This window comes from Myotis myotis, unplaced genomic scaffold, assembly GCF_014108235.1.
Source record: "Myotis myotis isolate mMyoMyo1 unplaced genomic scaffold, mMyoMyo1.p scaffold_m19_p_2, whole genome shotgun sequence".
Classification (NCBI taxonomy): Eukaryota; Metazoa; Chordata; class Mammalia; order Chiroptera; family Vespertilionidae; genus Myotis; species Myotis myotis.
Window position 1 is genome coordinate 47,535,976 of NW_023416324.1, and position 27,893 is coordinate 47,563,868.

Genomic DNA, 27,893 nt, shown 5'->3' on the forward strand with positions numbered 1-27,893 from the left:
TTTGAGCTGTAGGCATCATCGGACCATTCTTCTTCGAAAATGCGCTGCTCAGGCAATAACAAAATGTTGTATGGGGTGGGGGGAGGGGTAGTTAGAAAAAACATTAGATTTACTCCCAACACAGTTCATGAAATAGCAACTCACAAACACAAAGCAGCACTAATTTCCAAGGATCCATATATATCTGAAGAGACACTTATATAAGCTGGATTAGAAGGATTCCTATTACATTCACTAGAGCAGGTACCATTGGGGACACAAAATGAAAAGTGAAGTGAAATATGAAGGGGAAATAATTCTATAAATAACTCTACACAGGGTCCTTGTCCAAGCTGTTGATGCCAGATCTCCACGAATTGAGAAGTACCATGAACTTAAATCTGTGAACCTGAAGACCTTAAAAAGAAATCAGTTCTTCTAAAACTTTGCTAGGATGAGTTGTTATGTTTTATATCTTTAACCACAGTGATTTTTGTTTTTGTCCCTCCCCACTTTCCCCATAAAGGGTTGCTGGCTCCTGGCCAGGTCTCTGCAAACTCAGAGGGCATGGACAGCATTATGGTGATCTGGGAGCCCCCCGGGGAAGCCGCCTCTGCTGTCCAAGAGTACGTGGTGGAATGGAGGGAGCTCCATCCGGGGCGCGGCACGCGGCCCCCTCTGAACTGGCTACGGACTTCCCCCTACAACGTGTCTGCTTTGATTTCAGGTACTTGATTGTTCACCTGCCTTCAGGAGGGTTTCTAAATTCACATTTGTTTGAGGTAATTGCAGGTGAGAACCCAAAACCCTGCCCTTCAATTACGAGTGGCTACATGAGAATGTGGGACAGTGATCACCTAGGGTCCTTCAGGACAGCACCCCAGAATACACCACAGCAGCTATAGAAGGCCAACCAACTGGTCGCCTAAAAGCTCTAGTATCTATGGAAAACCCACGTGCCTGACACGGTGCCATATAAGTGAATCAACCAAATGAGTGTGGCTGAGAGCTAAGTAGTAACCAGTCAGTGTGATGGGCAACTTACATTGGGGAGTTCATTTAAGTCTCAGAAATATCATGTGCAGCCCATTATATAGACCAGGATTCCAGGAAGTCTTTCATGCTCAGGTCTGCTGCCTATTTTTGTGATAATAAATTCAGAATTATCTATTTAATTGGTGTCTCTAATCCTCAAATTTTTCAAATCTGTCAGTGGTTACAATCAAGTGAAAGAAAGCATCTGAAGGCATATTGAGATGGTTGGACAAAACTTAGGCAATGTCCTTTTTAAGTGTAAGTTTAAGTACTAGTTCTACAGCCAGACTATCTAAATTTGAGTCCTGGCCCTGCCCCTTTCTAGGTTGGATAATCTAGGGAAAATTAATTTCTCTGTGCCTTGGTTTGCTTATCTATAATATGGGGATATCAATATTATCTACCTCATTGGGTTATTGTGAGGATTAACTAAATTAATATAAAGAAAATGTTTGGAACAGTGCCTAGCATTTTTTAAGTGCTTGATAATTTAGCTAGCTAGCATTATTATTATTATTATTATTATTATTATTATTATCATTATTATTATTATTTTACAGAGCTAAGATTTTAATAGATTTTCAAGCTCTAAATCCCATAACACTTCCATCACATCCTGACAATCATTGCACCTGCCCAGGAGGACACACATGCACTGCTTAAGGCAAAAAAATTTACACAGATGAAATAAACAGAGCACACTGCGTGATAATACATGAGCTGGTCCTTACCTGGGTGCCCTTCTTTATAGTCTAGCTGCTCAGATTTTTAGTGAGTTGTGTTCAATTGTCATCACTACACGTAAACAGAATGCTGCCCAGTGAGCCACAGAAGGTGAGCAAGTCCCTGGGATTCTGGAACTTTTAATGTGGAAACTACTTAGCACATGGAAGAGAATTCTAAATGAGGGTGGAGTGGTTTGATGGCTGCTGCTGGCTTTGACATACATGAAAAGGAGGATGCATTCTTTACTGTTTTGGAGGGCAAAACGGAGGCCTCTGCATGGAAATTATAAGAAGGCAGATGCCCGCTCTCTTTTGAGAAGGAACTTTCCTTACTTGTTATGGTCTCTCGCAGGACAAGTGATTGTCCCTGGAGTTGTCGCAGTAGCACCAGTTTACGTTGAGGGCTGCTTTGCCTATCAAATCAGATGAAACAGTGCCTAGAGCAGGTGCTTAGTGAGCTCTGAAGTGCTGCAAAATTGCAAATGCTTATTGTCAACTGAATTAGGATTTACCCCTGCAGGATAGTTTAAATCATATAGTCCCTACAGTTCCTTCCTTTTATGATTCTACACAAATACCATAAAGTAGATGAAAAGAGAGAATGGTTTCCATATTTAGGAAACTAAAGTGTTTTTAAGCATTTTAGAAATATTCATTTGAATTAGATCCATGTCCTGGTTGGTAAAATAACTTTAATAATGGTTTTCTTGCTACTTGAAAACACTTGGTGAGCTATTAGTTTGTATTGCTGTTACGTTATGAAAATAAACTCTTAAAAAATTAAGTAATTCACACCACGAAATCAGAGGGGTCCTCTCTCCTCAGTGAGATGACTCATGGCCTTCGCATCCTCAGCTTCTGGCTGGGGCTCTTGTTTATAGTGGGCCTGAAGACAGTCCAGCTCCAGGACTGTAGGTCGGTGAGACTAGGCGAGGGATCGTCAGTCCCGCCCTGTCTGCATAAAGATGGTTCAGGCCATACAGAGCCACACCTTTTACAATAGGTGGCCATCGCCATGTCCAGAAAACCTTCCCTGATTCCTAGGCTATTTCGGGCCCCCCTTCTGCATGCTCCCTCATTCTTCCTCTAGGTCAGTGGTCGGCAAACTGCGGCTCGCGAGCCACATGCGGCTCTTTGGCCCCTTGAGTGTGGCTCTTCCACAAAACACCACGTGCAGGCGCGCACGTACAGTACGATTGAAACTTCATGGCCCATGTGCAGAAGTCGGTATTTTGTGGAAGAGCCACACTCAAGGGGCCAAAGAGCCACATGTGGCTCACGAGCCGCGGTTTGCCGAGCCGCAGTTTGCCGACCCCTGCCCCATACTTAATAGGGGAAATTAGCTTTCTGCAGAAAATCCACCTAAAAGAGTATTTATAAACATGGACACCAGGTATATAGGTGTGCTTGCCAGTATGAGGAAATGAGCTGGTAGTTGGGGCCAGGATGAAGAAATAAAAATCTTAACATTGTGGGGAGCAGGGCTAAGGAATTTTCGAGGTGGAAAGCAGACATGATTAAGGAGTGTTTGTATAAGATTTAGCCAGTTCAACGGGAGTCCTCAAGATCAGAACCAGGGAACTAGCTTGCTAGGCCTCCACGCTTCACGGAAAAGGAAATGTCACCTGAGCTAAGGAGCCACATTTTCTTCCCTCCTCCACTAAGGGTAGGCTCTTCGCAAGCAGCAGCCCACAGCTTCTGTAGAGCCATTCCCAAGGCTTCTGCCTTAAACACAGTTTGCATGGCAAAATGTAACAAAAGCATTTGCCGGCTGAGCTCATCTCGAAATCCCATGCCTCTGTGTGGCACCGTGGTTGGTTGGCACCTTCCTCGACGAGTAGCAGAGCAGCCAGGCACTAGCCACTCTGAAATGAAATGTGATTCCATTCTCCACGGTGCCCTTGGGGCTCCTGGGTCTGGATGCCACCCACATATAATCTTTGGATTACAGGGCTGAGCTGACTGTGTCCCTACCTCCATCTCACTTAGTTCATGAATACAAATGGGAGCTCACCCGTGGCTTAGTCTTTTCTCTTCATGGTCATTCTGACAGAACTGGGGGTGTGTTCGAGCTTTATATGCTGCGTATTTGCTGGAATATTTAAAGGACAGCGAGTTTTCTTATAAAACACACAGTTTAGTAAATTATTCAGTGGAATTCTTCTTCCCCAAACAGGAAATGTTAAATCCTAATCAATCGCCCATGGTAGGGGACCAGATCTACCTATGGCAGGGCTTTAAACAGTAGGGGAGAGAGCTCTGGTTTTGACCACATGATACTGTCGTTACCTAGTAGGGATTCTCTCTCTTTTTCCTTTAAATTTTAATGGGGAATTTAAAGATATGTCATGGGCAGTAATACGAGAGGGGCCTTTTTCTTTATAACAAGTAGAAATCATGGAAATAAGGAGCTTGGGCAGGAAAGAGCAACTTGCCAATAAACTTTGTAGCTGATAGAAAACTGCAAAGGGTGGCAGTTTAAAAGCTCCGAAGGTGTATTAACATTCCCGGGAATCTTCCAAATCTTCCACGCTGCAAAGCAACTGAGATCTAATTGGATCATGGTTCGGGCAGGTAGGAAAGGAGCAATGGGTCGGATTGCACTGAGTGTGCCCTGGTTAACCACACCCAAACGTGTCACCCCAAGCTCCCCAGTCAGATCCTGATAAGCGTCTGTGGAATTGAAGAGCCTTCCAGGTTCTATGCCTGAAACACCCAGCCTCACTTTTTGATAAATGGCAAATGATTTATTTGCAGAAGTCAGTTGTTTTTTTTCCGGAAGGAAAGTTTTGTTTCAAAAGCGGTCTGTGTGGTTATATTTAAATCCTGGTTGAGACTGGGCTAGCTTTTGTCTCCTTAATCACGATGACCCTCAAAAGAAACTCAGGTTTGCTTAGTTGTTCACTATGAGGTAAACTTTGGAGTTGGGAGCCGTGGCTTCTAGGAGGCGGTTCCATAGCAAATAGGAGGCTGAGATTTTGTAACAGGTCATTCCTTTACCCTTGAGCCATCTTCACACTAAGAAAAGGCAAGAAATGCCTTGAATGCGTCTGTACAGATATGGAGGCGGCTCCTTTAGTGACTCACAGGTGATACCGCCCCTGTGATAAGAGCTCTCTTTCCTTGCAGAGAACATAAAACCTCACATCTGCTATGAAATCCGCGTGCACGCACTGTCAGGGCACCGGGGAGGATGCCACTCCATCTGGGCTGACTCTGCGCACAAAGGTGAGTCTTGGGAACCTTTGGCAACGTTTTGCTTTAGTTTCATGATTTGGATTTAGAGGGGTGACGACGCCTCCTGTGCTCTACTTTACAGCACCACTGAGTGGCCCCCACATTAATGCCATCACAGAGGAAAAGGGGCGCATTTTAATGTCGTGGGACGAAATTCCAGCCCAGGAACAAATGGGCTGCATCCTCCATTACAGGATATACTGGAAGGAACAGAGCTCCACTTCCCAACCTCGATTTTGTGGTACGTGTGAAAAAAGAATGCTGCAGGGCCTTCCTTGTTCAGATGCCAGGAGAACACAAGCACATGCATGTGCATACATACACAAAGTGCTAGTACCGTGCCTGGCACTTAGTAGATGCTCAATAAATATTGTGAAATTAACTGAAGGAAGGAAAAGACATCTAAACTTATAAGCACAGTTACTGGATATATGTTACTGGATATATGTTATGTGCCAAGCAAATTAAAGAAATGAAGATGATAGACCAGGCTCTCAAGGAGCTTATTCACATGGGGAGGTAGCATTTCAAAAAGCAATAAAGACACTTTAGTACTATTATATAGACCCTTAAGGTTTACAGGGAATGCATTTGGAGAACTTTTTGAGTTCCCATATTTGCAAATACCATTATAGCATACTATTTTATTCTCAAAATGGGTGAATTACAACTTAATTCCTTATGACCTATAATCTATCCTATCTAATAAAAGAGAAACATGGTAATTAGCGTATGACCACTACAGTTCCCATTGGCTAATCAGGGCAATATGCAAATTAACTGCCAGCCAAGATGGCAGCCGGCAGCCAGGCAGCTTAAAGCGAACATGAGGCTTGCTTGCTTCAGTGACAGAGGACTCCCACGTTCCCCGCCTGCCGCTGTAGGCCTCTGAGCTGCAACTCTAAGCAACTATGTTACAAATATAGAAGCTAAACAAAACCTCAGAAACCTGCTTTAGTCCGCTGGGCTTCAGCCAGCAGGATCGCAACATTGTTTCAAATACAGAAGGTAAACAAAGGCCAGAAACCTGCTTTCAGCAGCGGAGGCCTAAGAGCTGGAGCCAAGCCTCAAAGCTAAAGCTGGCCCAGAATAAAAAAAAAGAAAAGAAAAAAAGGAGTGGTTGGGAGCTTCAGTCACCCGCCAGCCTGAAAACAGCCATCAGCCCCTCACCCAGGCTGGCCAGGCACCCCAGTGGGGACCCCCTGATCCAGGACACCCTTCAGGGCAAACCAGCCAGCCCCCACCCGTGCACCAGGCCTCTATCCTATATAGTAAAAGGGTAATATGCCTCCCGGCACCAGGATCAGTGTGACAGAGGGCAGCGCCCAAACCCCCTGATCGCCCTGCAGCTCTGTGTGTGACAGGGGGCAGGGCCAGAACCTCCCTATCCGCCCTGCTCTGTTTGTGACAGGGGAAGGTGCCCCAACCCCCTGATCAGCCCTGCTCTGTGCCTGATAGGGGGGAGCTCCCCAACCCCCTGATTGCCCTGCAACTCTGTGTGTGACAGGGTGTGGCGCCCCAACCCCCTGATCGGCCCTGCTCTGTGTGTGATGGGGTAGAGCCATAACCTCCCCATCGGCCCTGCCCTGAGTGTGAGAATGGCGGCGCCCCAACCCCCTGATCGGCCCTGCTCTATGGGTGATGGAGGGTGGCGCCCCAACCCCCTGATCCGCCCTGCTCTGTGTGTGACAGGGGACAGGGCCCCAACCCCCTGATTGACCCTGCTCTGTGCGTGACAGGGTACGGAGCCCCAACCCCCCTGATGGGCCTTGCTCTGTACGTGACAGGGGGCAGTGCCCCAACCCCCTGATTGGCCCTGCTCTGTGCGTGACAGGGGGTGGCGCCGCAACCTCCCCATTGACCCTGCCTTGAGTGTGACAGGGGGCGGTGCCCCAACCCCCCAATCGGCCCTACCCTGAGCGTGACTGAGGGTGGCATCACAACCTCCTGATCTGCCCTGCTCTGTGCATGACAGGGGGCGGCGCCCCAACTCCCCAATCGGCCCTGCTCTGAGCCCGACCAGGGGCTGCACCTAGGGATTGAGCCTGCCCTCTGCCACCCAGGAGCAGGCCTAAACCAGCAGGTCGTTATCTCCCGAGGGGTCCCAGACTGCGAGAGGGCACAGGCCGGGCTGAGGGACCCCCCCTCCCCCCCGAGTGCACAAATTTTTGTGCACTGGGCCTCTAGTATATATATAAAAGGCTAATATGCTAAGTGTCTGACCCTCCGACTGGTCGCTATGATGCGCACTGACCACCAGGGGGCAGATGCTCAATGCAGGAGCTGCTGTGATGCGCACTGGCCATTTACAGAGAAATGGCACCACGGACCTGGCACTGACAAAACAACACTCGGCTTCCCCCAAGTGGGACACAGGCCCTGCCACCACCCCGGATCGACAGCCCACCAAATTGCAGCTGACACTGCTGAGACCCCATGGTGCAAAATGCGGCCCACAGCCCAGCTCAGCCTGGAAACAGTGGCTGTGGGTGCCGGGTAATGACATCACGTAGCAATGGCCAGCTACGTCTCCCTAGCGACTAGCCTCCTGGGAATTTCTTCAGCCCAGGAACCCAACTTGCTTTATAGCCAGGTGCAAACATTTTATAGTAGAAGTCCTGGAGTAGGTAGCTAGGAGACCTGGTGGAATCCTATTTTCTTTTCATGAGCCAGAAAATGGAGATTTACAAAGTTTAGAAACTTGACCTAACTGAAAAGAGGAAATGGTAGAACTTGAAAATGATTTCAGGGTTTCTCACTGTGCAGAATATAGTCAAACACTGCTATAGTTAAATATTTTACCCTTTGTTCTCCCTGCATGATCTACAATAATAGTCTGCTTCATGTTGATATTTACTGCTGTGTTGCTGACAATTACCTGAAAGAGAAGTTGAAGTGCTTCACTGGGCTGGAAAAAGTTTTCAGACATGGTCAGTTGTATGTTGCGTTCTCTTGAGACCAAAGAGCATGTGATGTTAAAGTTAAAGTTGTAAATACTTCATCACAAGGGAAATTAGTCAAGTACTCTGAAAGTGTTTTTACTCTTAATGTGGTATACAGGGAGATATTAGAATAAGTTTAATCAATTTATCAGTCATTGTTTTTATCAATGTTGTTTTTATATCATGTTTTTGTTTTCATGTCTTTATTGTTATATCATGTTATTATTTATTTCTTAATCAATTTATATATTATTTTCATGTACATTTTACTAATTCTTTTCACCTCTGACACTTCTATTATAGAGAAAGGGTGAATAGTGATATTAAAATATTTCTTCTAATTAATTTCCTTTCAATGTGCACTAATCTGTGCACTGGGCCACTAGTTATTCTATAAGACTAAAGCAATTAAAATAAATTCTGGCTGGAGTATAATCTTGAGTGACTTCATGGATCACTTATTTATAGCAGCTCCAAGGCACCTGCCAGACTTGATGTTCTAATTTTGATTTATTCTGGCTTGCCCTTCTCCTTATTTCAAAGGCAGCTTTCTTTCAGGAGAATTTATCATAAAGAAGCAACTTTTTTGTTCATTCATGAGAACTAGTCGGTCCACGAAGAATGTAACAGAGCCACCCTGAGATGTGGGTGCCAGGGTGCTGCCTGCAGGAGGGATTTTTACCTGGGAAACTTGAGCCGTCGGTCCTCTCTCTTGACTTTTCAAGACCTGGTGTTGCTTTTCTGAGTTAGGACTTTTGAAGCTAGTTAATTTTTATTATATAAGTAATACTTGCAAGTGATAAAAACATTTAAGTAGTTCAGTAAGACATAAAGTCAAAATTATCCCTTTCTTTATAAACTATTAGCAGTTCTTTGTATGCTCATCCAGAAAAAATTTTAAGCCTATCTATATATATAAAAGGCTAATATGCAAAGTGTCCCCTCGGGAGTTTGACCGGGAGAATGGGAGTTCGATCGCTCGCTATGATGTGTGCTGACCTCCGGGGGTGGCATGGAACATGGTGGGCGACCAGCAGCGGTGGGGCACTGAGGGAGCAAGGAAAGGAGGAGGCAGGGAGGCGGGGAACCTGATCAGCCCTGATGACCCGCCAGGCCTAAGGACCCTACCCATGCATGAATTTCGTGCACCCGGCCTCTAGTGTTTTGAATAATCATCTGTATTCTGATCTTTTTTGTTTGTTTTCATCTTTATTGTGGAAAGTATTACATACGTCCTCCTCCCCACCCCCCATTATCCTCTTCTAACCCACCCCCTATATTCTGATTTTCATTTTGCTTTTACTTCTCAATAATAAATACTGGAGATCTTTCCACATCAGTCCAGATGGATTTGCTTCATTCTTTTTAATAGCCCTCTAGTATACCACTATAAGACTTTACAGTCATTCACTTAACTAACCCACCATTGATAAACAGGATGTAGCATTGAACAGAACTACTTTCCACTGGGCCAGCCAGGGTCAGTTCTGAAAAACACCCCAGAACAGTGATGGCGAACCTATGACACGCATGTCAGAGGTGACACGGGAACTTATTTTTTTGGTTGATTTTTTTTTGTTAAATGGCATTTAAGTATATAAAATAAATATCAAAAATATAAGTCTTTGTTTTGCTATAGTTGCAAATATCAAAAAATTTCTACATGTGACACGGCACCAGAGTTAAGTTAGGGTTTTTCAAAATGCTGACACGCCGAGCTCAAAAGGTTCGCCATCACCACCCCAGAAGGTGATGAATCAATTGACCTCCTCCTGAGCCATTTTTAAAAATATATATTTTATTGATTTTTTTACAGAGAGGAAGGGAGAGGGATCGAGAGTTAGAAACACCGATGAGAGAGTGACATCGATTAGCTGCCTCCTGCACACCCCCTACTAGGGATGTGCCCACAACCAAGGTACATGCCCTTGACCGGAATTGAACCTGGGACCCTTCAGTCCACAGGCCGACTCTCTATCCACTGAGCCAAACCAGTCAGGGCCTCCTGAGCCATTCTGAACTCTTCATGTGGAAATTGCTCCCCTCCACCTTCCAATTTTCATTTTGGCAGAGTTTAAACCGAGAGGCCTATTTACAACCAGACATATGCATGGTCATTTGGTTCATAAAGCTGCTGTTGTAGATGTAGAAGAAAATACCTACTTTATTTTGCCACAAATCTGATGACTCTAAAGTCTATATAAGGGTATTTAAAAATACATCAAAAGGGAAGGAGGCCCAGATTCAAAGTCCTGTTTTATACCTGTTTAGGTTATACTAGTATTCCTTTTATTCATGAAGCACATATTGATGAGTAAGACCCATTCCCTGTCTCACAGAGTTCACAGTCTATTGAAGGAGATGGAAAAGCACACACAAAAAAATGATGTAACTGCTATGATCAGGGACTGACAACTGTCTATTGCAGGGGTCCTCAAACTTTTTAAACAGGGGTCCAGTTCACTGTCCCTCAGACCGTTGGAGGGTCGGATTATAGTTTAAAAAAAAAACTATGAACAAATTCCTATGCACACTGCACATATCTTATTTTGAAGTAAAAAAACAAAACGGGAACAAATACAATATTTGTATTTGTATGTGGCCCATGGGCCATAGTTTGAGGACCCCTGGTCTATTGCATTTGATAACCAGAAATCACAGGTGAATTCACAAGTGCAGCTTCTAGAGAGTGACAGAAGGCAGGAGGATGAAGGAAAAAGACACCAGGATGGAGGCACCACAACAGCAAGAGCAGGATGGAGACCGAGGGGGAGGGCGCTGTCTAATGTGTCTTGTGGCGCTGCCCACCACGCCCCAGACTGACAGACATGCAGGGTGCGGTCGGAGCACTGAGCCCTGCTGGGCAGGAGAGGAGAGGTGTGGACCTGGGCTGGGCCCCGGCATCTGCATGTTAGTGCAATCCCAGTGGAATATGGTGCGAGACTTCTCCTCGGGAAGTTGGTTGGTACCGCCATGTGCACCAGTGGCAGGTGCTCTTCTGTACTGGTGCACACACTATGCTTTGTTCTACTTGGTTATTTTTGCCCACAGACCCTAAGCATCATGAGGGCAGACACCATGGCTGTTTGCTTACCATTGTCTCCCCTGTTCTTACAAGACAGCCAGGCACACAGTAGGTGCTTAATAAAAACAGTATTTGTTGAATAACAAATGGGTGATCACCACCCTCCATGTTGTTAAATCAAGGTAGACCATTAGGGAAAAACTAATTTTCAGTAACAGTGCAGCTGTTTTGCCGGAGACCACTTGACCTTCTTACCCACTGCCTGTCAGATGATTGGCAACTATCACATCTTCCTAAACTGGTGCCTTTGTCTTTTAACCACCTGAGCTTAAAGTTTCAGAGGGCTAAGGATCTAATGGCCCTTTTATCTGTGCCTGAGATCACAGCCCAGACCCAGGCAGCAGAACCAGTATTTCCTGCATGATTTCTTTCTCCCATTACTCAACTCAACCTATTTTGCCAACCAAACTGCTAACACCATCCTCCTCCTTACTACTCCCCCATAGTTTCCTATTTTTCAAATATATTTATTTTTTAAATATACGTGTGTGTGTGTGTGTGTGTGTGTGTGTGTGTGTATAAACCTTTTGGCCCAGCACACCATTCAAATTTCTTCTCTTATGTTCCGACATCTTATTTCACTCCCAGAGCCAGGGATGCCCTCACACAATCCAATGGTTGACTCACTGATGCTCGCTGACGCTTTGCTGCAGCAAGATGAGCAGAAGATTGCTTCAAAATTAATTTTTTAATCCCCTGACTTAGGAAGAAGGAAAGAGCTTTTTTAGTTTGATCTCAAAGCTTAAGTCTGTGCAAGCAATTTCATCAGGTTAGAGTAGGCTTGGGAATTTTCCACAGGGTACTTTTTCTCAACAGGATGTAAAATGCAGAAATTGCTCTGATAGTCACAGCTCTTAAATGATCTGCTCCAACCTCAGCCCTTTGGGTGGAGTGGATATAATATTAAAGGGCTCCATCTTGCTGGGCACCCACAGTGAGCAGGAGTGGGGAGTGTAAGGGGTCTGTTTTCCTCATTGATGGTAAACTCTTTGAGGCAGATACAATGCCTTTGTATACTTGGTGCCTTTTCCAGAGCAGATGTTCAGTACATATCTGTGACTGTTGAAATAATTTCAGCAAATAGGGTCATGTGACTTGTCCTGGGCTTTGTGAGTTAGTAAATGTGATGTTGAGGCACAAAGTGCTGAGTTCTAGTCACCAGCACAGGGGCAAGTCTGCTGAGCAAGCCAGCAGGCTGCTCCTGCTCAAGTTCTGCCCTTCATTGTATGTCCCCCCACCCTAATCCCACCCAGAAGATCGCTGGAAAAGACCGCCTATTTACTGAAGGCTACCTATAAACAGCCTCAGTGCATTGCTCAAAAACAAAATCTCCCCTGCTGAGAATCTGCAGGGGTGTGGAGAGCATAGGGAACTGATGATTTAGGCTTAAACTGCCAAAATAAATCTAATCTTAAATACCGCTGCGCTAGGTTTTAAATTTTACATCACATTGTAGCAGATCATCATATTAAGCCTACGAAGCCTACTCAGTGGAAAATCAAAATTAATAAATGTTGCTTAAATATCTGTTTCATTAATTGCTAAACTTAGCTTTCTGAAAGGTTAATTGAAAACAATTTGTATATTGAGTTTCTTTCTCAAAGATTCTCGAATATGCCTGGTAAATGCCAGAAACGTTACAGGACATAAAAGGAGTTAAGCACTATGGCTCAGTTGGTTGAGTGTCGTCCATGCACCGAGGTCGCTGGTTTGATTCCTGGTTGCAGGCTCCATCCCCAGTGGGGGCATGCAGGAGGCAGCAGATCAATGATTTTCTCTCTCTCTCTCTCAAGTCAATAAAAACACTTTTTTAAAAAATAGAAGTTAACTACAACTAAGTAATTTAAAAGACAAAACGATAAGAATTCTTTCAAAAGATTTTGCCCCAGAAAAAATAATTACTACTTCTAATATCCTGGAAAGTGAGACCTCCATAAATGACTGCATGTAGGGCCTACTAAAGTGTTAAGTACTAATTAATTAAGACTATTTTAAAACAGAAATGTGCTTTTCTCTTTCAAATTAAATGAAGCATTAACTAATGAGTAAAAGCCCATATTCAAATATTCCCTTTAATCTGTACCTTGCTTCCTTTATCTTCCTCTCAGAAATTCCCTATCGCATCTCTGAAAATTCACATCCAATAGACAGTCTGCAGCCCAGAGTGAGATATGTCCTGTGGATGACAGCTCTGACAGCAGCTGGCGAAAGCCCCCAAGGAAATGAGAGGGAATTTTGTCTGCAAGGTAAGAACAACTTCAGAGGTGGAGAGTCCACCCTGGGTTCCCACACAGGTGTACAGTCCCACGGCCTTTGGCATGGAGATTATCAGATTTTCTTTAAGTTGCTCATAGCTTTCTTACTGCTACACCTTTGCACTTGTTTCCTATAACTGGACTGCCCTACCATGCTATTGTCTGCTTGGAGACAGTGTCTACTCAATCTTCAAAACTCAGTGGAAATGTTTCCTCCTCCAGGTAGCCTTCCCAAATGCACCTCCTATTTCCCTTATAATGTACTATATTTGACCCATATTCAAACTCCAAATCCAATGGGCAGGGACTGGTATCTGTTTATCTCTATCTTCAAGGTCTAGAATGGTGCCCACCACCTCGTACTACTTGTTCACTAAATATCTGTTTAATGAATAATGAGAATAATCTCAACAATAGCAATAGCAGCTATTGCATATCAGATAGTTATGTACTAGTCATGTGTTAAGTGCTTTTACACCATATTAGTATGCTGGGGCTCCTGTAACAAAGCACCATAAATTGGGGGTTGCTTAGACAATAGAAATTTATTTTCTCTCATTTCTGGACGCTGGAGGTCCAAGATCAAGGTATCAGCAGAGTTCATTTCTTCTGAAGGCTATGAAAGAATCCGTTTTATGCCTCTCGCCTGGAGTCTGGAGGCAATCTTTGGCATTCCTTGGCTTGTGGATCTCTGCCTTCATCTTCACGTTGAGGTTTCCTTGTGTGTCTGTGTTCAAACTTTCCCTTTTTATAAGGACGCCTGTCATATTGGATTAGAGGCATCCCTACTGCAGTCTGACCTCATCTTAACTAATTACACCTGCAACAACCCTATTTCCGAACGAGGTCACTTTTTGAGGTACTGGAGATTAGGACTTCAACATATGAATATTTGGTGTGGGAGAACACAATTCAACCTACGTAGCACATACTTTTGCTCATTTAATCTTGACCACAACCATGTAAAGTGCCTGTTTTACATGATTATACCTGGTCACACTACCAGGCACTCAATATGAAATAAATAAAGGAATGAGGGATTAGGATGCCTTTTACAAATGTAAGGTACAGAAATATTACCCAAGGTCACAGAGGTGGTAAATGGCAGAACTACAAATCAAACTCAGATTTGAGTTACTTAAGGTTGAATATGTAAAGTGACCCAGCTATCCTGTGCTTCCACAAGCTAAGTTACATTGTTCTCTCTAGCATCACTAGTTTGCATTTGCCCCAAGAGTAAAACACACTGTTCTTGCTTTCTGACAGGGAGTATCCAGTTGGTTATTCAGGACTTTGTTGTTCTATGCCAGGTACTTCTCCACTGGGAAAATTAAAAACCCATCTTTTCATCTCCCAGTGACCCCCATGAAAGTTAACTGTGAGCAGTTAACTAGATGAAGAGCTCAGCATCATTCTACTTGTGGTGCTCCAGACCGTCCCATCTGCCCAGGAAGGAAGGCAGATGCTGAAGAAATGTCAGATTGGGCTGGTTGTATGGGGTGGTAACAAGGCTGCCTGTGATAACTCCCCCATTCAGCCCTGGTAATACACCTCTCTCACTGAACCTAGCAGGTCTCTGGTCCCTACTTCCCCTGCTCACTCTCCCTCCCAGCCTGTCCTTCATTCCATCAGAAGAATCTCTCTGCAAGACCCCTAGTGCTGACATTCCACCTCTTGCTGCAACCCATCAGTGGTTCCCCAAGGGCTGCAAGCTAGGATTCAAACTGTTCTGTTACCAGGACCTGCATGACTTGGTCCTACTCACTCATCTAGCTTCATCCTCTGCCTCATACTCATTTATACTCCAAAACAGGACCAGACAACCTTAGTCCCCTGAAAGTGCTAAGCTGTTTCATCCTCCCATGGCTTTGCATAGCTCTCGGTCTAGTCTGCGCTTCCCTAACTTGTCTGCTTAGCCAACTCCTGTCCATCCAACTCTGCACTTTTAACATCATGCCTTTTGGGAAACCATCCTGAGCTTCATGTAGACATCATCACTCACCTTTTATGGATCAAGAACCTGAAGTCCACAGATCACATATCAGTCAGTAGAAGATACAGTACTAGAATCCAGAACAGTTCACAGCCAGTGCATTGTATATCAAGCTCTTTCCCCCCACCCATAGAGGAAGGAGCCCTTGTAGGGCTGGAGCTCCTCCCAGAACTACAGCATTGGCTCCCTGAGGCCCCTCCACTTCAGTGATTCTCAACCTTCTGGCCCTTTAAATACAGTTTCTCATGTTGTGACCCACCCATAAAATTATTTTTGTTGCTACTTCATAACTGTAATGTTGCTACTGTTATGAATCGTAATGTAAATATCTGATATGCAGGATGGTCTTAGGCGAATCCTGTGAAAAGGTCGTTCGACTGCCAAAGGGGTCTCGACCCACAGGTTGAGAACTGCTGTGACTTAAATGAATGGACAAAATGACTCGGCCTATTCCTGGGCCCAGCTACCCAGGAGCTGTGGTAGGGCCGAGTTTCCACTGTAGAGAGTATTTTGAAATGTTCACTGAAGATAACTCAATCACAGGGTTTGCTATCTTTTCAGGTAAAGCCAATTGGAGCACATTTGTGGCACCGAGCATTTGCACTGCTATCATCATGGTGGGCATTTTCTCAATACGTTACTTCCGGCAAAAGTGAGTTGGGTACACCTGCCAGTTTTGGTAACTGTCTTTTTAAATGATAATTGTTATCATTGCTATGAGTCCAAGAAATGGACACTCTTATACATTGCTGATGGCAGACTAAATTTATTTCTTTTTGGATTGGCAATATATATTAAATTTTAAAAAAATGTTCTATCACTGACCTAGCAATTTCTAACTAGAAATTTATTCTAAGTATATCATAAGGGTATGCTAGAGTATTGTTCATAAAAGGAAAATAATTTGAAACATAAAGACCCAATGACCTGGGATTAACGAAATCATGATATATCTCATGCTATCTAGCAATATTATGTGTCCATTAAAGATGTAGAAGAAAATGAAATCATGAATATTTGCTGTATTTTAAAAGCAGCTTGCAAAAGATGTACTTCCATTTTTTAAAAGCATAGTACATACATACACACAAAATATTATCAGTTATCATTAAATTTGGTTGTATATAAGATAAAAATCCAAAATAATATGACAAACTAGCTAACAGCTTCTCACCCAGGTAAGGGAAATAAACTCAGGTCAAGGGTTGGTGAATAGTTCCAATGCATCTTTCTGCTCCATTATCCTGACATTGGCTTCCATCCATTTCACCTCATGGTCCAATGGCTACAGGAATGATAGCCATCATGCCTGCTTTCTACAACTACAGGGAAAAAGAAGGTGCCTACACTTCCCTTTTAAGAAGACTTTACATGAAAAAGTCACACGGGATACTTTTGGTTAGATTTCATTGGCCAGAACTTGGTGAGGCAGGGAGGTTTAGAATTGTGGCCTTACAGCTGGGTTCATGGTTGTCCCAATACATTAAGGTGTTCTTCCTAAGGCAGAGAGAAAAACAAGTATTGGGCAGCAATTAACACTCTCTGCCCCAAGAATATACACCAAAATATTAATGGTGGTTATATCAGGGAATAAAATCATATTAGGTGGTTTTAGTTCTTTTATTTAGCTATACTTTCTAAAATTTCTTTAAACATACTATTTTATTGAAAGAATTTTTAAGGAGGTAGTTACTCAATACAAAGCTTTCTTCAGATGTTGTATAACGTAAGAGAAGAGGTAAAAATAAAACTACCTCAAAGTCATTCTGCCAGCTATTGAACTTGTCTGAAAGGCTTTACATTTATTGAAACCCTGTATGTGATAGGTACTTCAAAGCAGAACTCTCTTTAGGTAGATTTTGAAAAAGTTTAACTAAAAAAGAGTTAACTAGGATCACATGTATCCTCTTTAGGGAAATAGTATCAGTGAGGGGCAAAGCTTCTGCTGTTTAAAAAATGAAGGAAGGAAGGAGGGAGGGAGGGAGGGAGGGAAGGAAGGAAGGACTTTTTCCCTCCTACATCATAAAGGTGATATAAAATCATTTAAAAATTTTTAAAAAAACCTAGAGATGTAGAAAAAAAGACCCATATTTCCTCTGATCACCAAACACAAGTACTCTTTTAACAGTTTGAATGTTTCTCTACGGTATTTTTCTTGGCATTGTTTTGCATGGTCTATGTTTAAGTTATTTATATCATTAGTATCCTGTTTGTTTTCTTACTTTTAGCATAATTTACTTGTCATTACAAACTCTTTATAAACATTGTAGTCTCATGATTAGAAAACTCCCAAGAGTAGGGACCATGCCTTCTTGTTTGCTGTCCTACCCCAGCACTGTGCTGGTCATACCTGAGGGAATGTTTGTTGAATAAGTGCATGGCTGCATAGTGACAGCTAAACATTACACTGAGCAAAAGTGCCATCATTTATTTAGCAAACCCCACGTGACTGCATTGTGACTCTATCACCTATCCAAACTTCACAAAAAACTAGTCCATCCTTAGATGATGCATCATCTTTCTCCTTCAGTGTTTACATTTCACTTATTTGCATACCCCTGCACTGAAATCACTGTGCTAAGAACCCGTGCTTCCATGTCACGTGTACTCACTCAACCTCATGTCAGTGTTTTCTGTATCTATAGGGTATTTGTTCTCCTGTCAGCCCTCAGACCTCAGTGGTGTAACAGAGAAATTCCAGACCCAGCGAACAGCACTTGGGCCAAGAACTATCTCATTATGGAGGTAAGGTATAAAGCCTCAGTGGTCAGTTGATGGGGTTCCAGACATGAGCATATCTAAGTTTCCCATTGTAGTTAGGAGGAAACCTGGGTACTTGGAACCCATGAATAAACTGAAGTCATTCACACTAGGTTACCATCTGAGTCATTACTGCCCTGACGGGAGTTTTCTGAAGGTTATGACCTCGACTCAGGCTCATCGCTTTTCACTCCTCTCTATGCCTATGTTCCCCTCCTCCACCTTAACTTACTTTAAAAGAAATTTAAAAAGCAAGTATTTTTAAATTTGCTTACCCCTAGCCTGACACTGACTCATTCAAATTTGAGATTTGAAGCTTTACCATGATGTTTGTTCCCAGCCCCGTCTGAGCATAGAACAGATAGAACCCAGACTATTTTGGTTTTAGCAGGAAGCCAGTAAGTCATCCCACTGTGTATGGAAAGGGTTTTAGAGGAGAGGTTGCTCAGCTGGCAGATGAGAGAGGAAGCAAAGGGAGGCGCTGCTGTGCAGTCTGAGGAGGTGAGAACAGCTCACAGTGGGCCAGATGGTCCATCTCTGGTGGAAGGTCTGGAAGCTTAAGACATCTGAATGTGGAGCAAGACTGTGCATTTATGGAAAGCAGAGGGGAGGAAAGCGGTATGCAAATATTCTTCCCAAGCCCAGGTTGTTGGCAGCCCCACACTCCCTTTCTCACACCTTATAGCCCTTCTCCTCCAAGATTCTTCTCTTCAGATGCCCAGTGTATTCTATTAACCACACCCTTCCTCAGGCCAGAAGCCAATGGTACAAGCCACTGCTTGGGGAAAGAGCTGGTCTCAGCCATGTCTGCCCCAATAGGATTTCAGTCCCTGCAGTTTAGTGCCTTTGAGATAAGGCTGGGATGCAACCCCCTCCTCTGCCCCTTACTATGTGGATAACCCTTGGGCAACTTGCCTAACATCTGAGCCCTAGTTTTACCCTCTGTGATGTAGGAATTGATGTAGTATCTCCCGTGTATACTGTTACGAGGATTAAGAAAAGTAAAGATTATTCTTAATGTAAAGCACATGGTTTAAACAAAACAAAGATCGATCACTTTCTTCCCAGGAAGACTCATACTTGATGTTTCTTCTGCCTGTTTAGGGGTTTTATCACTGTTAAGTTATCATAGCAAGAACAGTAATAATAGTAGCTTATGTATACTTTTAAATTTTATGTATATATTTTTCATATATTACATATCTGCATGATATATAATTATAGGGTATATAATTATATTGTTTATATACACACATATGTTACTTTACATATACCAGGCACTTTGAAAAAAACATTTTTCATGTGTTAACATATAATCCATACAATAGCTTTATGAAGGTGTGCTATTATCCTCATTTTTTAGATGAGGAAACTGAGGCACAGAGGACTAAGTAACTTGCCCAACGTTAGTCAGCTAGTAGATGGTGGATCCCAAGTCCACATAAGAGCAGGATGTGCCACCCACCACTATACCGTTCCTTCTGAAGGATCTGTAAGCACTGGGTACGAGGGGTCTTTCTCAAAGCCAGCGCCTCTGAGCCGAACAGATTGAGAGGCCCTCACTTAGCGGCAATACTGTGATGACCTGTGGCATGCACTCTGTAAGGATGCCGCTGCCAGCATTAGAGGGGATTCAAGGACTAGGAGCTGAACCAGCTTAGCTTTAAGATCACTTTCTTCCAATGCTGAGATACCACTGTCTCATCTCCTAAAAGCCTGGAATAGCATGGTGGGAAGCAGCTCCGGTCAGTCACCGACACCTGGCTTCCGAGCTGGTAGCTTTGGGGGTGTGGGCATGACAAGAGCCCATAAAAAGCATACAAGAAATGCTAAGAAAGACACACAAAGGGTTAGAGAAAATAACACAGAAAAAGGGTAACAGAAATTGCCACACACATACCCAAAGTCATATAGTATAAATATGTTCATTAGAGCACTATAAATAGAAGCCAAAAATTGGGCATAATGTAAGCTGCCACTAGGAGGACAGGTTGAATATTTTGAGTATATTCATACAGCAGGATATTATACAATTATTTTTTAAAAAAAGATATGTGTCTAAAAATCTCTAAGATATTTAAAAGTAAAAAAAAAAAGTTTGCAACAGTTTCTAAAGTGGGTTTTTATTTGCATAAAAAAGAGAGAGATTTTATACACACAGCCCTCCACACGCTCACAGATATTTCTGCAAGCCTACATGTAAAATTGCTAACTGGAGTGGCCTTTGGGGAAGGGGTTGGAGATATGAGGGCGACTTAATTTTCATCATAAGTTTGCTTTGAATTTTTAAAATTTCTTACAAAACTATATATCTTTTGTAAAAATAACTGGTAAATTAGAAAACTGTAAAAATTTAGCTTGGACATGGAATCTGTAATGAAGGCCTTGAGACAGCCTTAGACCCTGTGTCGCTTGACCTCTGAAGTGAGTAGTCTGGCGTTAAAGACCCAAACTGCTCTCCTGGTGACAGACCAAATCCAGACCAGATCACTCTGGCATTTGGCAGATTTGGCAGATGTCAGAACAACAATAGTCTTACAACTCCAACAAAACGTTTTCTGTTCTCAGGCCCTATGTGCCCCTACCATTTCTTAACATGTGGCTAAAAAAACATGTATCTTAAAGCTCTGGAGGAAAAAGCCAACCCATAAAGGGGATCACTGGAATGCTAATCCATTTTGAGCTTGTAAAATCTTAAAATAGTGTCCATGAGGCACAGGAGCTAATGGTGGTGTAAAAGGCCCTGCCCCAGGACTGTCCGCCACAGGGCCTGCTTTATCAAAGAAACAGCTCTATCAACACTGCCCAAGCTTTTAGGAAGGCAGGTGAACACCTCACCTTGTGATAGGAGCCATTTCCACACCCTGAGCCACCAGCCATGTTCCAAGCCACACCCACACACCAGCACCACTGTGGGCAGGTATCCAGAAAATAGAAACATACACATACCCTCCAGCTTGTGGGCCTTGGCAGAAGTCTGTCCTGAGACAGCACCATCGTTCACTTTTTAGAAACTTTTCATGCTCCAGGCAAGGCAAGGGACATCAGAGCCAATCCAGACCCAATCACTCTTGACATCTGACAGATGAGGGGATCAAAGGCCACAGAGGTTGTTTTCCCAAGCGGTAAGGTGTCAAGACTTGGGACTAGTCCTGAGGGTTTGCGCTGTCCCAAGGCTATCTTTTATCACCTTATGCCTCCCTTAAGACATGGTCCCTGTTTACAAATGGCTTTGACATGCTTAGACATGTTTCTAAAGAGTGACATTATAAAGCACCATGTGCCAATAACCTAACAAGAGGTTGCTTCCCTACTGTAGTTCAGTGGAGGCAGCAGTCATTAGGGGCTTCAAGAAAGGGGAATGTACCTGGCTGGTGTGGTTCTGTGGTTGAGCATCAACCTATGAACCAGCAGGTCACGGTTCGTTTCCTGGTTGCAGACTCGATCCCTGGTCGGGGGTGTGCAGGAGGCAGCTGATCAAGGATTCTCTCTCATCATTCATGTTTCCACCCCTCTCTCCCTATCCCTTCCTCTCTGAAATCAATAAAAACATTTGAAAAAAGAAAAACAGAAAGAGGAAGGTGTCAAGCAGGGGATGGTACCATAAACAGAAGCCGTTCGAGGTTGGCAGTGGAAGCAAAAGTGTGGCATAGAGAGAGAGAAAAAAACTGTGTTTAATAAGACTAGGATGGTGTGCCTGGAATAATTTCTGAACAAAAACATGGGGAGCGGAGGAAGGAATCTGATGGATAAGGTCAGGGCTGGAGCTTTACTCCATATGGAAGTCCAAGCCCTGAAAGGCTCCGGAGCTTTGCTTGATCAGTCAGCGTGAAGGTGGTTTCCAGGATGCAAGGAGAGCCCAATGAAGCCCCTTACAATAAATGCTAATAAAGTGCTGGGACTTGGAATCAGGGATCAGCAGCAAGTTTGGAAAGGAGAGATAAGACATTGAAGAGTTGGTAACCAATGTGCTGTTGAGAAGGTAAGCAAGAGAAAGTTAGTTACAGGGGGAAAAGAATGAAAATCTCTTCCAAAAGTTATTCTAGAAGGGTCATTCATTAGAGTAGAACTGATAAAGATATTACCTAAAACCTTTCAGTAGTTGTATCAAAACCCAAACTCCTTAGCATCCCTGAAAAGCCCTCTATGTGACCTCCTCCTAATTCTGAAGCCTCAGTTTGCCTGTCATAACAACTAGCAGGTTCCAGAATAGACCAGTCCTCTTGCTCACAACCTATCTGAAAAAATCCTCTGCTTCTCAGGATTCAGTTCTGGTCTGACCCTTTTGTAGTTTTCCCTGCCTCCTCCCCCAGACAGAGGCAAGCTCAGCCTTTCCTTTGCACGCAGTATGCCTCTATCCCAGAGGAAAAGCAGTGAGTGCAGTTTGACTCACCAGAAACAGTCTGGTTGAAGGTGGAGCAGGGCGGTGAATCACTTATTGGCTGGGGGTGGAGAGGACCCCAGGACTCCTGCTGTCTTCCTCCCTGACAATGTGAACTGCTTTCTTACCTCGCAAAGGGCCCGGTGTCCACCTTGAGCTGACTAGGTATTGCTGGCCGAGGCCTTTTGGAACCTGGAGAAGTCAGTTGTCCAGGCTACTCACTTAGCATAGCCCTGAGTTTCTTCCTCCCATCTCAGGAGGTGCAGCTGCCCGTGGAGAGGCTCCTGACAGATGGGCCCGCTCCGAAAGAACCCGAGCCCCTGGTCATCAGCGAAGTCTTGCATCAAGTGACCCCAGTCTTCAGACAGCTCCTTCGTGCCAACTGGCCAGAGAAGGGAAAAGGAGACCAAGGTCACTATACCTCTGAGGAAACAAGGTACAGTGCCTCGAGATTACCACCTCCAAGAGCTCTCACGGCAGAGACAGGGCAGCTAGTGGATCTGTACAAGGTGCTGGGGAGCAGGAGCCCCAACTCAAAGCCAGGAAACCCAGCAAGCCCCTCGCGGGTCCTCCCAGGGGACTACCTTCCCACCCAGGAGGGCTACTTACCCTCCAACATAGATTACCTCCCTGCACACGGGGCTCCTGGAACTGAGCCCCCGGAAGAACTGGAGCCTCAGCACATCTCCCTTTCTGTGTTCCCCTCAAGTACCCTGCAACCACTCCCCTTCTCCTGTGGTGAGAAGCTGACTTTGGATCGGTTAAAGATGGGGTGCGGTCCCCTCATGCTTTGAGTGAAGCTTGAAACTTGGAAAGTTGAAGTGCTCCCAACCAGCGCAGCAGGCCCATCGACCCAGCCCTCTGCTCACTGTCATCACCTCTGGTGCTACCATTAGGTCTGGTTGCAGCTAGAGGGCAGTCAAGCCGGCTCAGGGTGATCTCAGGAACTGCGAGTTGGCTGCAACCCAGATACTTCACCTTGCCTTCTCTGGAGGCTTGATATTACATCGTTCACTGCGTGGACCTACAGACTCCAGACTAAGTTCCCACAACTTCCTTGGCTTTGCTGCAGAGTGGAAACCAAAGCTCTTACTGGCAATGGCATATAGTCCTGAGGACTGTTCACACAACTGTTTAAAAATCAGCTACTACATACCAGGTCTTATGTCTCACCAGCCTAACTGCACTGTTCAGTACTGGCTGTTGACTCTTTGGGATGTGCCAAATATGACTGAAGAACTGAATTTTGGTTGTAATTATGTCACACATGGCTAATGGCTACTGTATTCAGCACAACTACAGATAATGGACACATTGGTGAGAAATACAGGGGGAGCCTTCAAAACAGATCAGCCTAGTTTTGCAATTGACATAAAAGACCCTGGTAAACACCAGTATAAAAGGATTTCCAAGATGGTTCTGACTGTCCTTATTTGTGGAGGCCTAAGAATGCATTTTTCCCCCTAGCTTTGCTAGTTTGGTTTGTTTTGCCTTCATCATGCAGTGAATCCAGAGCAGCCTGATGGTGGGAAAGCTAATGTACACCCACCTTAGGACCTGAGCAAACAGCCTCCCCTCTAACATCAGGTGTCTTAAAAGGGAGTGGGCTGCCACACTCCCGTCATCTTTCCTGCTTTCCTTTTTGGGAGAAACTGCACTGGTCCTCAGAGTTCTTTTCCTCAGCACAAATTCGGAACATGAGCCATACTTTACTGTTAGATCTGTGGCCCTGGCCTGTCACCTCCCCTTACCCATCACTGCCTCTATGCAGTCACTGTAGGCATTTCTATTAAGCTGGTGGTCCAATTGCTGATAGTAACTTTTAGGTCCAAGACTTCTTTTTCTTAAATCTCTGTCAAGCATGGGACCTACCTGCTACCCCCATCCCACCCATTGGAACTGAGGCATGTGTCCCTCAGAGCCTCAGCAATTGAAGTAACAAACACTGGTCTGTTTGTTCATGTTGTTAGACATGTCTAACTCTTCACCCATGCTCTTGCCATTCCAGACTTAACGTATTTTCTCCCAGGCTTTTCCTTCCTTACATCTCTGTTCAATTCTCTTTAGCCGCTGTGTGTAGTTCCTTGCATCTCAGCAGCTCCATAATTGGCTGGCTTGCACCCAGGATGTGGTGCCTCATTTGGCAATGGGCCAAGACAAGGATACCTCCTTCCTTACATGGCAGCCAATCTATCACCTCTTAACAATGGAAGCCAACTTTTCTTTCTTGCAATACTTGTTTTACAATCCTTGATCTCCTTGTGATTACCTTTCCATCTTAAGTCACTCTGCCCTTCTCCACTTGGTCCCAAAGATAACTAGCTCCCAGTCTTCCTTACACCCTCATTCCCCCTGCCCCCCCCCCCCCCCCCCCACACACACACACATCCTTTCTGTTCCCTTAAAACCCCAGGGGATAATGCAGTCCTCATTTGTTTTCCTAAAAAAGTAAAAATAAATATTAAACAGGGAGACTTCTCGGACTCCTAAAGGCTTCTCCTTCTAAGGATGCAGAGGCCTCCTCAGTGCTCCCCTAGCATGATGCCTATACAGTCTACTTCCTCTGGACTGTAAATAACTTGAAGGTGGGAACATGCAATCTTCTCCAGCACCATACCAGGTACAGGATAGGCTATCAATAAAGAGATGTCACCGGCCACACTTTCATTGTGTTCCTTCTGTCCCAGCAGCCAGTCTAGCTGCGTGTGCTTCCTCTTTATTGGGACAACTGAGTTTGCATTTGTTGATCCCCAATGCCTCCTCTGCCCTGCTGTCCACTGGCAGTACTGCTGTTACACATGTAGCAGAATTTAAAAACATATCTGAGGAAGACACTGGCTGCTCACATCGCCAGAGAAAATGTCCTCTTCCCATGAATGACAGAGGACGGGTAACCCTGTTCTGTCCTTGCACTAAGTAGTTTCACACACCCCCTTTCTGCCCACACAAAATCTCAAGTCAGGTTGCTTAATTTACCAGGACTAGGTGGAGCTCACCAAGATCCATACAACCAGTTTCATTCCTCAAGAAAATCAGCAATGATTTAAATCCTCACTCCCAATATACATCCAAAGCCAATCCAGGAATTTCTGCTCTATTCAAACACATTAAATTTCTCTGTTTTCTGTGACTGAAATATTATAAAGTCCAAGTTCAAACATACTGGATACATGGGACTCTCCACCAATCCTTGTGCAGAAATCCAACTCTGAATTGTTCCTTGAAAGGGGCCTTTCCTAGGAGGCAGAGATTCTATTTCCTGGGCTTGTCTTAAACAAACTAGTGCTATCTAGTTCTTTTCTTTTACTGTCTTTCCCCTCCACCCTGTCCCAATTTCCCAGTTTCCATTAATAGCCTACAGCTGCAAGTCGCCAATGCCTGAGGCCAGTGAAAAGGCGCCAAGCTAGGCATTCTACTCCGGTGTGTCCATTTGATTCTCGGTCTCTCTGAAACTTCTCCCTTCACATGACACACTGATCGTGTAGGAGCCCTGCTTCTCTCTTTCTAATGTGCAGGACTCATGGGTGTTCCCATTACCCAAGCTTTGGGACAGGTCAGTCCTCAAACTACTCTCTAGAACAGGAGTGGAGAATGTCCAGCCCCATGGGCTGTTTAAGGCCCAGGAAATCATTTGATCTGGCCCTACCCAGGCATTAAGGGTAAGTTAAATGTTTGACCAAATATAGTAGGTCAATCTTTAAGTTGATAATTTTGCTTGGCCTCCAAACGGTATTATAAATATCCAAATAGCCCTTGGCAGAAAAAGGTTCCCCACCCCTGCTCTAGAAAGGTCTCTTCTTTTCCCCGCCCCCCCCCCCCAAAAAAAAGATAATTCAATCAATTGGCTAATGGACAACTAAAGAAACAAGTCATATCTTTACATCAGCCTATTCTGGAATAAATTTCCAATTAAAAATTTGCAAAATCCCCACACCAAGTTAGCAAAAAATATTTGCAACATGTGCCAAAAATAACACATTCTTACAGATCATTTTGAAAAAAGCTAATACTTCAAAGAAAATAGATTAACAGAAAACATTAAATGCTCAACAAGCATTAAGAAAACAATTACCTGCAATCAAATAAATGAAAATTGAACACCACTTTTCACTTACCAAATTAGCAAAATGTAAGGAATAACCAGAAACTGGGTGTTTGTAACCAGGTATGCTAGCTAGCTTCTTTCTGGAGGCTGGGCAGTATTTTTTTTAATGCTTTTATTCATTTCAGAGACAGGAAGGGAGAGGGGAGAAAAATATCAATGAAAATCGATTGACTGCTTCTTGCACACCCCCTACTGGGGATTGAGCCTGCAACCCAGGCATGTGCCCTGACCTCCTGGTTTATCAGTCGATGTTTAACCAGACACAAAGGCCAGGCTGGGCAATATTTTTTAAAATTTGAATACACAACTCCACTCCTACAAATGTAGACTAAAGAACAGATTTTATCAATAACAAATTGAATAAGACTTATCACAGCATTGATTAAACCAGAAGGGCCTGTTAGTAGGAACTTGGCTAAATCATCTATACAAAACCATTACCCCTATTTCATTATGCTCTGAATAAGAAAAAATGCTAACTAAACTAAAATGCCTCAATTTCTATGGTGCACGAGCCCCTAACCCTCTGAAATGCCTGAAATTGGAATGGATCTTAGAATTGAAAAGCATACTATGCAATCTTTCAAAAAGTGTAACAATATTTGACATAGAAATGGTCAGCTACAAAAAAATGAACAGAATGATCACATCATCTTTATAAATCAATGCAAAAGTTTTTGAAATATACACAAAAATGGTAATAGTGGTTTCTAGCCATAGATTTTTAAATCACACTTCTACATTCTTTTCATTAAATACTCCTTACTCTGGTAATTGGATTTCCCCCCAAAGACCTGACACAAGGGGTCGAGACACTACCAACCATTTTCTTTATGATCTGTATCTCTTTCATCCTCCACCTGACACCTTCACTGACCTTTAGCTCGCCTGTCAGTTGGTAGAAAATTCATTATGACACCCTAGGTGAGAGTGGGGATTGGGGACGTTAAGGTAATAACTGAAGCAATGCATCTTTGAAATACAAAGTTTATATAACAAGCCAAATATTGCCAAATTCCCACTCAACATATAACACAGTATATTCGTTCCTTGGTATCCTCTGTGGTTTGGTTCAGGACCACCCCTGTTCAGATACCAACATTGTTGAATGCTCAAGTCCCTTGTACAATGTCAGCAACAATGTATTTTTTTTTTTTTTTTGGAATACTTTTAATCCTCAGTTGAATCTGTGGATCTGGAACCATGGATAGAGAGGATCATATTCAGTGCATGCTGTTTTTAAGATATGTAACTCAGTTCTCACCATGGCTGGTTTAAGGTAGACCACTATTAAGAAAAAGAAACTGAAACACAATTAGCGAAAGTCACACTAGTACCTAATACAGGACAGTCTAGTTTCAGGGCATAACTTTTAGCTATACAGTTCTTCCTATGC

At 43.8% G+C, this 27,893-nt stretch overlaps 1 protein-coding gene across 1 annotated transcript in view; it reads left to right on the forward strand.

The window, feature by feature from the left end:
• IL12RB2 (interleukin 12 receptor subunit beta 2) overlaps window positions 1-23,973 on the forward strand; it is a 65,514-nt gene extending 41,541 nt beyond the window's left edge. The window contains exons 10-16 of the mRNA XM_036349845.1: window positions 506-706; window positions 4,869-4,967; window positions 5,059-5,217; window positions 13,112-13,249; window positions 15,813-15,903; window positions 17,897-17,996; window positions 22,650-23,973. Of these exons, the coding sequence (XP_036205738.1) occupies window positions 506-706; window positions 4,869-4,967; window positions 5,059-5,217; window positions 13,112-13,249; window positions 15,813-15,903; window positions 17,897-17,996; window positions 22,650-23,186 (1,325 nt within the window). The 3' untranslated portion in view covers window positions 23,187-23,973. The remainder of the gene's footprint in view (window positions 1-505; window positions 707-4,868; window positions 4,968-5,058; window positions 5,218-13,111; window positions 13,250-15,812; window positions 15,904-17,896; window positions 17,997-22,649) is intronic.
• Window positions 23,974-27,893: the final 3,920 nt, after the last annotated feature.